The following is a 12,252-nucleotide window of genomic DNA, read 5'->3' on the forward strand; positions in this document are numbered from 1 at the left end:
TATTTGCAAATCCTCATGTTGACTGGTTATTTTTATTTCATGCACCACTATCAAGATGTCAACTAATTGTGCTACATATATGCATAAACCACATGCACACATAGTGCTGTTTTTGTTCAAAACCTTCCTGCCCGTAGGTGGAATTAGCAAACTTCTATAAATATAAACTTTTGTGCAATGTATGAACTATGAAGGAGCAGCACAACCATGTCTTGGCTAATGAGATTAAAATAAGATAGTTTTGCTTTCTAATGGGTTTTCTTTCTGAGCATGAAATCAAAGTGTGTCCTCCCTCCCTCTGCTAGTTGTGCTGCCAACAGTGATGTGATTGGGTGGGGAAAGTATGCACTTAGTACCACGTAGCTTGAGTAGTAAGTAGCTTGCAGGTTGTTGTTTTCAAACAGCAGAGGGAGTGTAGCAGCAAAGCAATGGGCAGGGCAAGGCCATGAAAACACCCAGTATGTAGATTTTGATGAAAAAAGAAAGGAAGGAGAAAATACAGAAAACTTTAGTGACTTCCATTAAAGAGGAGCCTTGTCAATATTTTTTTCCTGTGCTATGCTGGCAGCAACATAATTGACCTAATAATTATTTGGGATATATTTTTTTCCAGCAGTTTTCACACTTCCTTTCAACAGTTACTTTTAACCCTGGTTAACTCTACATTTCATTTATTGTGTAGAACTTGGGGTTGCCACCAAAGGTACACTTAATAAGAATGCAGTTTTTAACAGGTGTACCTGTACAATTATATTTTCAAACATCTGGTTGTCATCATTCACACTCCTTGTTGGTGTGTGCTTAAGAACAAAGGTTAGCTTCCCATATTTTAAAAGTGCGTGCATTGACTCTTCAGAGTGGTGTGGAACAGAATAATGCCGACGAGACAGAAAACTGTTTTAGTCTGCAGCATAGGTTCTATATAGATTCTGCTAGATATTTTGAAATGTAACTTCCACCCCTCGTTTTATATATTGCCTATTTGTTGATGATCTACAAGAACTAAGAGTTCTACTACTCATTTATCCACCTCAGGGACCTGGTGACTTCCCACTTTGCAGAATGCTGTGCTTGACTGACATTACATGCATAAGTTATCACTGTTAAATTTCAGTGACCTGAAAGGGCAGAGGAGGGAATAGAACCACGGGAAATGGTGATCCATGGCATGCAAATTAAGCATCCAACTTGCACATGCTTTACATCATACAAAAAGCCTCAAGATCAAGCCAAGGTATCTGCATATAAGGCCGAAATGTCTCCTGCCTGAAATTCTGGAAGGGTGCTGCCAGTCCGTGTTGACAGTACTGAGCTATTTTGGACCGATAGTCTGACTCAATATAGGATGACTTCCTTTGTTCCTATGTATCATTGGGAAGCAGGGAATGGAAGAGCTACAAACAAAAGGTTGTGACTGTGACAACATGTTTGGAAACTTTTGAGCATGGAATGGGAAAAAAAGATGAAATTATTCTAACAGCTTTCAAGCAGCAATCTTCAACAAATCTTAATAGGAATTAAGATTGAGGTTGAATCCTGACAAGACAGAAGTACTGTTTTTGGGGGGCAGGAGGTGGGCAGGTGAGGAGGACTCCCTGGTCCTGGATGGGGTAACTGTGTCCCTGAAGGGCCAGGTGCACAGCCTGGGAGTCATTTTGGACTTGCAGGTGTCCATGGAGGCACAGGTCAGTTCTGTGTCCAGGGCATTTGTTTATCAGCTCCATCTGGTACACAGGCTGAGACCCTATCTGCCCGTGTACTGTCTCGCCAGAGTGCTGCATGCTCTGGTTATCTCTTGATTGGACTACTGAAATGTGTTCTATGTGGGGCTACCTTTGAAGGTGACCCAGAAACTACAACTAATCCAGAATGCGGCAGCTAGACTGGTGACTGGGAGCGGCCGCTGAGACCACATAACACCAGTCTTGAAAGACCTACATTGGCTCCCAGTACATTTCTGAGCACAATTCAAAGTGTTGGTGCTGACCTTTAAAGCCCTAAACGGCCTTGGTCCAGTATACCTGAAGGAGCGTCTCCACTCCCCCTCATTCTACCCGGACACTGAGGTCCAGCACTGAGGGCCTTCTGGCGGTTCTCTCACTGCAAGAAGCCAAGTTACAGGGAACCAGACAGAGGGCCTTCTCAGTAGTGGCACGCGCCCTGTGGAACGCCCTCCCACCAGATGTCAAAGAGAACAACAACTCCCAGACTTTTAGAAGACATCTGAAGGCAGCCCTGTTTAGGGAAGCTTTTAATGTTTGATGGATTACTGTATTTTAATGTTTTGTTGGAAGTCGCCCAGAGTGGCTGGGGAAGTCCAGCCAGATGGGCGGGGTATAAATAAATTATTATTATTATTATTATTATTATTATTATTATTATTATTATCCCCTGGAAATGAATGGAACTTCTTTCCAACTTAACGTACTACCATACATACCAGGAGAGTTTGTAGCTTAACTGTCACGGTTGCAATCTGACTGTCAAGCAAGATAAAACTAGCAAGCAAATGGATAGTTGGCACACAGCTTGTACGAAAACTGTTGCCATGAAAGCTGAAGATTAATTATACCCCTCCCATTGCAGCTATATAGGAACATTCCTGGATTCATATGCTTCAAGATTAGGCCTCCTGGAACCTTAGTTGACCGAATGAGTTCAAAAGCTTCTTCTGTCTTAAACCAAAACAAATTCTGCCTATCCCTGATGCAGATCAGTGGAAAGCTGTGCAGGGCATGTCCTAATATTGGCTCCAAGCACAACAGGTTTGTGATTAACCGTTCAAGAATGTTTTAGTTGCTCATTTGCTATAGTCTAACAATGCCTTTGGCTCAGTACCACCTGCTCTCTCCATGACAGAGTTTGCAATCAGATTCATCTAGGGTAAACAAAGCACACTTGTAATAAATGAACTGCAAACTAGAGTGAAGACTTGGGTCTCTGTCTACTCTACATTCCGTGTCCATGCTCTGGTCATCTCTTGTCTAGAAGAGATTACTGAATCTCCTGTCTCTTTGCTGTTTCTCCAGTCATGTTCTAACTTGCTTGGTTGATTGAGAAATGTGTCTCCTATGTAAGGTTCTTTTTCTGACTTAGTCCAGCAGCTAAGGCCTTGCAACTGTCCATTTTAGCCTCTTCTGATAGCTACCTGTCAGTCTGCATTGACTTCAAACTCCCTGTCCTTGGCTGCACTCCAAAATGAGTGTTTATATGTGACTATAAGAGAGTCATTTGTGTAAGGGGAGATTCCTTTGTGCTGGTTCCCACCATCCAGTTGGTGGGTATTGTTGCGTTAGAAAAGGTTCAGAAAACGTCAACCAAAATGATCAAGGGGATGGAGTTGCAGTGAAGAAAGGCTGCAGTGTTTCAGACTTTTTAGTTTAGAGAAAAAGTGAGTAAGAGGTGACATGATAGAAGTTTATAAAATCTTGCATGGCATGGAGAAGGTGGATAGTGAAAAGTCCCACCCCCCATAACACTAGAATTCATGGGCATCCAATGAAGCTTTTATGGTGCACCTGTGGAACAGTGGCCTGTTGGAGTCAGAGGATTGGACCAGCTAGCCCTGCCCATGAACCATAAGGACTTAGCTGTGGCTCATTTCCAGGGAACAAGGCTATTTGTGGGGTGCAATGAGGGTGAGGGCACCCCCCCATTAGTGATTGTTGTGGATGGCTTCACTCCTGGGTGAGAGATTGGAGCAGCCAAGGTGGGCGGGCTGTGAGAGCATGAATGAAGGTCACAAATGTGAAGTATTTGATGATTTTGCTATTTCATATTGCCTTGTTGTAGTCATTGCACTTCCTGCATCATTCTTTTATGTTTTTCCACTTTGGGCCAAACAGAAGCAAACAAACAAACTAAAATGGTGCTGATTTAAATGGACCAATAGTCTGAATACATAGAGGCCAAGTTGACATTTGGTTTTTCATTGGCAGGGAGATTTTGAGTGTGTGAGGAGGGGACACCTTCAAACAGGCCGTAGTTGTGGAGTTACCAACCGTGGAATAATTTCTTGTTTATTATGCTTTTTTTGGTTTGCAGGATCCAAACTACTGGATACAGGTGCATCGTCTGGAACATGGTGACGGGGGAATCCTTGACCGTGATGACATTCTCTGTGATGTCGCTGACGATAAAGACAGAGTGAGTATAAATGCTTGGAAGATTGTTCTATATAAGCACCCAGAAGCTTTCACTCATGGTATTCACTGTATAGCTAGAGTACAAAAGGAAAGATGGGATAGAAAGGGCATTTTGAAAGGTTTGAAACAAATAATTTTGGGATATGAAAGAAATCATTTCACATATTTATGGCAGTGCTAGTCCTAATTGCAAATCAGAGTGAGCCTTGGGTCATCAGATGGTGTATGACCACAAACCTCATAGTCCCCAGGCAGCATGGTCAATGTTCAGGAATGGGAGTTGCCATCCACCCCCATCTGCGGGCCCAAGGTTGAGGAAAGCTGGGATAGACTGTGGGAGACAAACAAAAAATTCCAGTATTGTCACCGTAGCACACTCAAATAATTTGAAGGCAAGAATTAAATTAAGCAAGAAAGTATACTTAGTTGAAACATGAGAGTATTGCGTGTTAAGATCTTTTTAAAGCCATAACAGTCCTAAAGACCCTGTGGAATGTATCTCCTCCTTTAACAGGAATGTGGCCCTGGTCAGTATCTGGTTTTACTAGAAAAAGGTGGAGGCCCTTTCTCATACCTCAAAGTGGACTGAAAGCAAGTCTCATTGATACAGCCAACCACTCCCTCCACACACCTCTCTTGACTCCAAGACAGCCATTGGGAGGGGATGTGAGAAGTCAGATGACACACTCTAGTGGGTAGATTTGGCTGTGAGGCCTCCATTTGTCAGTCCTTTCTATAATGAAGTGGATTAAACTTCCAAAAAGGCGGCGGCGGGTGTGTGTGTGTGTGTCTTCTGAAAAGATTGTACAGGCAGAACTCTCTTAAGATGACATGAATGCATGTAACTCCCCCCCCCCCCATTTTACTGTGTGCCTTTTACATTTTTAAAGGTAACTTGTCATCGCTCATGGTATCCCAAAGACTTGAGCATATTTGAGGTTTTGTTCTTCTAGGACAACTTTTAATACTGACACTGTGTGTGGGTGTTTTTATGTCAACAGTTTATGGCTCACAGCTCTTGACTGCTGCATTAAACAGGCAACTTCATTACTGTATTACAATAGTAAATGCTATTGTGTCTGTGTCAGCGGGTGAGATACCTGTCCGACAACTGAAGATGATCTCCCCCCGCCCCCCACTCCTCATTCTCCTAAGTTCTCTTCCCTTTCTTGTGATGACAGTCTCTCAAGTTGTTGGCACTGTGTTCATGGGGATGTTGTAATCACTCACAGTCGTTGTAGAACTGCTGGATTGCCTTGAATTGGTCATTTGAGTCTCCTTGCTTGTTTCTGTCAAATGCTTCTGCCCATAGTGTTTGCCAACGGCATACCTTTCTACACCCACTTGGAGTATAGCTGGCTTTTGATGCTTAGCCATTCTTTCCCCTTGTCATGAATGGTTTTCATTGTACATTGTTAAACCTTCTCTATTTATAGCTCAGTCAACTTGGTATTGTGTCCTTTGGCCTGGCACGCTCTCAGGCGGGGTATTTGAACATGTGCTTTTGAGGATCTGTTTAAGGGCTACTGCACATACAAGTTGCAGTCCTAAATGTGCAGGGGCTCCTTGTTTCCCCACCCCCACCCCTATAAAGGGGAATGCTTAGCTCAGAATGGTTTCTTGCTGTCTTTATGTTCAACTCAAAATGCCTTTCAATTCTCCTTATTCTCGGCTCAGAATGGTTTTCGGTTGTCTTCCGGTGAATAGAGTAAGCTGGAGAAGGGGCAGAGTTCTCTGGTAACAGCTCCTGATATCTGGTCCTGTTATTTTGCTGCAGTTGTTTTCAGTATATGGAGGGGGAGTTGATAATGACAGCCCACTAAGATCTATGAGAAAGCTAAAGCAGATTAGAAAGGAGAGAGACCCACATATGTCTAGCATAATCTTGAACCTTCCTTTGGAAAAAGATGGGCTATGCATTCATTCTAGTAAGGAACAAAACACTATAACCTCCAGTCTGTCTTTGTATGAACAAAGCCAAATTTTCATTTCCTTACAACATTTTGTAAGCTGGTCACAGGTTCTTGTGTTGAATTAAGTTCTACTCAAGAGTAGACCCATTGTAATTAATGAACCTAAGCCATGTCCATGAACTTCAGTATGTCTAGAAGTGAATTCCACCTGATAGTCTAGGACCTGGTTGTGAGGTATTGGATTTTCTCTAGCCCTTGTGCCATCATAGGCCCACGGCTATTCTTCCATGAGCTGCAGAAAGTTTTATGGCACTAAACTCTAGAAATGTTCTTATATTGGTTTTATGTCATATCCACACTAGCATAACCTTTTGAGGGCCTTTCTGGAAGGTCAGACTCCTCGACGATCAGTTGCTCATTGAATTCAGATTTGCTTTTGCGTTTCCAGATCAGGCAAAGCGTAGGTGATCTTTGTACAGTGCAAACATTTCCTAATAGTTGTCTCTTTCTGTTGTAGAGTGATACAGAAGAGATACATTTTCCTAAAGGGTTGGTGTGTGCTTTAAAACAATGTTGTTATTCTTTCATCAGTGTTTAAAATTAGTGTTTCTATTGCTACATTCATGTTTGAACTGTAAAAAGAATAACTATGAAAGAGTAAGTTAAGGATGTGATTGAACAAAATGCCCCCTCTCCCCCAAAAATCTGTGGCAAAGTAGCTTGCACAGGCATCTTAGAAGTTGTGCTGACATGGTGGAGGGGCTTTAACTAATTGGTAGAGCACCTGCAACGCATGTAGGAAGTCCCAGGTCCAATCTCTAGTATCTACAATTAGTCAATTGAAACCCTAGAGAGCTACTTCCTGTCATTGTGTAGGCAATACTGATCTTGATGGGCCCAATGACCCGATTCAGGATAAGGCAGCTTCTTGAGTTCCTATGAGTGGTTTGTGTGTACTGATGAAAGAAATCTTAAAAGTTATAACTCTGAATAAATGAGCTTGAAAACTGTGTACAAGAATTGTACTCAGCATCACTTCAAGAGTCTCTTGGAGTTTATTCAAAACCACGATAACACAGGAAGCTCGGGTAAAATGTATACCACAGATGAGGAAGTCAGGCCAAGAAGATGGCCTTGTGGTTGTCTAGCACAATCAGGGACGCCGTAATAGGCAAGAGCACTTCCTTTAAAAAGTAGAAGTGCTTTCCCAAGAAAGGAAAATGAAAAAGCTTCTTAAACTCTGGAAAAAGTGGTCCATGTTTTCATGCAAAAAGCAATGCTGCATTCTAAAGGACAGTATTGCTATCAATGTTAAACAAAGATCTATGAGGGAGGAACTAAATTGTTAGATAATAGATGGGAGAGCACTGTAGTTTTTTAAGGGTACTGGGAATAGTACCTCAAGGGCAAACTATGAGGTGAAAACTATAGTTCCCATGATTTTTGGGGGGAGCCATGTTCTTTAAATATATGGTGTGGATGTGACCTCAGCCTTCATTCTGGAAGACGTCAGGCAGGTCCCCCCCCCCCCGGATGTTATCTGAGGGCAAGATGTGACATTCTGTGGCAAATTGACAAATTAATAAAGAACTTTAAATGTGAAACTTCTGATATTCTAAACAGAAATAGGCGACTCGCCTCTACAGTTTGCTGCCTTAACAGAGGGTTGGCGGGTAGCTTATTAATGCCATTAAAAAAATATATTTCCTTTATAATTTGATGGAAAATCTCCATTATAGATGGAGGGTTCTAGCCGACTGAATTCCACTCAGTGAAGATATGTTGAAAGCAATGGATCTAAGTTATGTCTTTTAATTTCAGCAGGGTCTGGGCCCTACATATGACTAACATTGAGTACATCTCCGAATTACAAAGCATTTAGTTGGGCTTCCTCAGCTGCCATTTTCTGCTGAAGTGACTCAAGAGTTCCATTGGGTGGCTGCGCAGCTATAAGGAGATGTGACATAATGTAAAAACGTACCTTCCCTGATTTGGCACATGCTGAAAGACTTTGAAGGTGCTTGTGCAATGTGAGGCAGCAAGCCTTTCTCTACCTTCTCTGCGAGTGTGATGATTTGAATAGATATGGATATGTAGAGTAGGGTGATGGTGTGCTTTTTCCTGCTGGCGTAAACATAAGTCAGTGCAAAGCCATATCAGATTTGTACTGGCCTGTTTAGGAATTATTCTGCTGGTATGTGGCTGGTACTGACGGCAGAGTTTGTCCCTCCCTGCCATAATGTGCAATTATTTCAGCAATTATTATGCTATTTGTTACCACTCCCTCTCCCCTCACCCTGGTAAACCTTTACCTCTCTGATGCTTGAAAGAAGACTCTGATAATAATTTTTAAATGTATTTTTTTAATGAGCTGGTACATCATAGGGGCTAGGAGTTTGTGCTTCGGGTGAAGGAGTTCAAATCTTAAATAGCCTACTGTTCAGAACTTAGCCAAATTTGAACATGATGATAACCAGACTTTCTGGCTTATTGTGATGGGTGATTGGGTGGCATGCACAAGCACACCAGTCACTCTTAATAAAGCACAATAAACCAGAAAGTCTGTCATACTGTTACAAGCAAATGTGACTTCACCCTCTCTCAGCTTTATCTCCCCCTCCACAATCTCTGTAACATGGGAATAATAGTTCTCATCTACTTTACAGGGTTGTTAGAAGAATTATAACCAGATAATGTATGTGAAGCACTTTGAACACTTCAAAGCACTATAATGGAGAATAAACATGTTCCCCATTTATCAGTGTAACAGCTCCCTTTGTGGTCTGTTGTGCTACGGTTGCTAAAGGCTGTCAGCTATTCGTTTCCTCACCTTTTGCTTAGGAATATAGAAATGATGTCAACTGTGTTTGCAGTCACCTGTTTTCCAGTGGAGAAGCATAAATTCCTTCGCTTGGCTTCCCATCCCTTAATATTCAGTCAGCATTTTTGCTCCCTTATAACTCTTCATCTCTTATTTATGCACTCGGGAGTGCCGAGATGCAAAGCGAGGCAATGAGGGGGTAAGAAAGCGGAGGTGTCTAGACCAGATTTCCACATCAGTACGTCAGCGTTGCTGCCCTTGATTTGTGAGGTTGTTTGTCCTGCCTCATACTCCTGCTTTGCAAAACAGATTAGGGTGCTATCTTCTTCTTGTTGATCAGGCACATCCTCTGCAAAGACTTGAGAAAGGGAGCCCAAGGAATTTTGTTGTGTGCTTTTGTTTTGAGAACTGTAGGTGGTGGGGACGAGAAGTTCATTTTAGTAGATCAGTGCTGAACTGGAGTTCATAAAACATTCATTGCGCAGAGCCATGTTAAGTGATCAAATTGCTGCTGAAATTTCCAGCGAGATAACAAATTGCTTTATGTGCAGAACCCCATTTTAAAGCTCTGCAAGGGTTCTTTATCCCTTTAATTAATGTCTGGCTGTTATTTGCCTGGCTGTAGAAAATGCAGGGTTTAAGCAGCTGAAGCGCTGTGAGCGGGGTGTGGGGTGTGGGGGAGAGACGATTGAAGGAAGTACAGTAAAGCAGCTGGAGATGAGGCTAGAGTATTTTACATATTGGTGGCCTGATTCTTTTTTTTAATTTCCCTTGACCCTCTCAGACTTCTATTTACACAGATGTAAGTCCTGCTGAACTCAATCAGCAGCAAGTGATTGAGGTGAGCAAAAGAAAGCTGACCTCTTTCCCCCTGTAGCCTCTATTAGGAATCTGATTCATAATGCCGTATGTAGCTTGTGCCATTTGTTTCTAAAGCTCCTCATTGTAAGTCTGAATTGCTTCTAAAACACAGTACAGTCATGCCATATGTGTTGATGACCGGGAGAGCAGAAGCTTTCATGGTCCAATCTGCTGCAGTGGTAATTGCTGTTTGAAATACATTTTGTAGCAATGTTGTGAGCATTGCTCATGTTCTTCCACCAGCATTGCCCAGCTGCTTAGTAGTGAGGGAGAGGTCCTTTGCACATGCTCAGAGGCATCCATCTTTATTATTTCACATGTTTGTGGGCTCCAGAATCAAACTGAACCCCGTGAGCCCTGTGTGATCAGCTTATGCTTATGCCTTCTTTGAATGTTCATCTATAGGGGGAAGGGTCATAGCTCAGTGTTGCATGCAGAAAGTCCTAGGTTTAATCCCTGGCATCTCCAGGTAGGAAATCCTGCCTGCAGTCCTGGAGAACTGTTGCTCATCAGTGCGTAGTGCATACTGAGCTAGATGGACCAATGGTGTCTGCCTCTGTATAAGGCAACCTCCTATGTTTGCATTATTCCCATCCATCCCTGGAATGTCTAATGAATGATTCAGATATAGAATAGCAGGTGACCTTCTGCTGGGGATGGAACACCTCTGAGGCCTAGATTTGCCATTAATGTAAATCCTGCATGCATTTCTTCCTGTTCATGCTCTCTGATATGCTCACATAGCTGTGTTCTGGTTTTACATTCTCTCTCTGTTGTCTTCCCACATTCTTTCTGTAAAATTGTTCCTTCCTTGGAGCAGAGATTTCTTTGTTGGTTGTGGCTGTGTCATAAAGCATTGTGCTATTGCCATCATCATAATGTATGGTTATTTCAAATTAGAGCTGATGATTGGACTGCTTTCAAGTAGCAAAGGCCATTTCATTACTTTAGAGCAAGGGTGCAGAACATTTTTCAACCCAAGGACTACTTTATCTCAAGTCCAGCCTCCTGGGGGTTGAGCCAAAGCAAAAATGCGTAGTGCCAAAGCCTGGTGGGTGGAGCTAAATCAGGCAGTGCCACCCAGCATGCTCTAAATCATATGCAGTACCCCTCATACATAAGGGGCGTGGGTGGTGCTGTGGTCTAAACCACTGAGCCTTTGGGGCTTGCTGATCAGAAGGTTGGCGGTTCAAATCCCTGCGACGGAGTGAGCTCCCGTTGCTTGGTCCTAGCTCCTGCCCACCTAGCAGTTCAAAAGAACTTCAAAGTGCAAGTAGATAAATAGGTACCACTCTGATGGGAAGGTAAGCAGTGTTTCCGTGCGCTGCTCTGGTTTGCCACATGACCTGGAAGCTGTCTGCGAACAAACGCCAGCTCCCTCGGCCTATAGAGCGAGATGAGCGCGCAACCCCAGAGTCATCCGCGACTGGACCTAACGGTCAGGGGTACCTTTACCCTTACCTTTACCCCTCACACATATACAATATACATCTCTATATGCTTACGTAGTGTGAATGCATTCACATCTTACAGCACATGGAATGCACAGTTTTCTGTCATATTATGCTTTCGTCTCAAATAGCCGACATGGCACTCTTCAGACATTTTAACAACAACTCTCATCAGCCCCAGGCAATGTAGCCAATGGTAAGAGGTGTTGGGAATTCTAGGACAAAAAAAAACATAGAGAGTACAATGTTAGCTACCCCACTCTAGTCAATAAGGCTGTTAGTGCTACTGTAGGTGCTGCCATCTGGAATAATGTATGGCTTTGACTCATTAGGCTTTTGACTTGGTGCAATTATTTGGTGAAACAAGCAGCATTTTAGAAATAATTATTTGGTGAAACAATAGGCATTTTAGAAATAATCTGTGTGCCAGTCATTAACTATGTTAGAAAAGAGATCTGCAAAATACAATGGTAAAACAGCTGTTTTATTTAAAGTGACATTTGAAGCTGTGTTGGAGTCAGTTTAAAAGGAAGATTTGAGGAATGATAGCATTTGCACAGAACACTAGGTTTATGAGAATGAGCTGCATCGATCCTAGGGTTACACAACTCCCCCGGCCCAGTATAGCCATGAAGTGTCTGGAAGCTCTCACTCACGTTTTAGATTAAGCACAACTTGTGACATCTGAATTCAGACAAACTGTGGTTGGTTTTAACTATGGTTAGTAGAAACAAGTTTAAACCATATGTTGTGAAGCTGGCTTGTTTTCCCTAAGCAAAGGGGTTGGACATGACTCTAAAGTATGGTTCATCTAAAAGAGGCCCAGATGTCTCCTGTCTTATGGACACACTAGCAGAGAAGGGAGGAAGTATATGAGCCTGGGGCTTGCTGCATGTAATGCTACATTATGGTTTAGTGTTGCATGTGAACTGGTTCAGTATCTCAGGAAATGTAGGTTTTTGATCATTTTTCTGTTTGTCCTCTTGCAGTATAACCTGAATACAAGGTAGAAAACATTGTTGTTATTATTAGGCATTTCAAAGGTTGTGAAATTTTTGATG

At 42.5% G+C, this 12,252-nt stretch overlaps 1 protein-coding gene across 5 annotated transcripts in view; it reads left to right on the plus strand.

Annotated features, from left to right (window-relative positions):
- The window catches only part of PARD3 (par-3 family cell polarity regulator), a 542,078-nt gene that overhangs the window by 68,166 nt on the left and 461,660 nt on the right, over window positions 1-12,252 (plus strand). For all 5 annotated transcript variants that reach the window (XM_053359113.1, XM_053359112.1, XM_053359111.1 and 2 more), the window contains exon 2: window positions 4,045-4,146. In XM_053359113.1, the coding sequence (XP_053215088.1) occupies window positions 4,045-4,146 (102 nt within the window). The remainder of the gene's footprint in view (window positions 1-4,044; window positions 4,147-12,252) is intronic.

This window comes from Podarcis raffonei, chromosome 12, assembly GCF_027172205.1.
Source record: "Podarcis raffonei isolate rPodRaf1 chromosome 12, rPodRaf1.pri, whole genome shotgun sequence".
NCBI classification, from domain to species: Eukaryota; Metazoa; Chordata; class Lepidosauria; order Squamata; family Lacertidae; genus Podarcis; species Podarcis raffonei.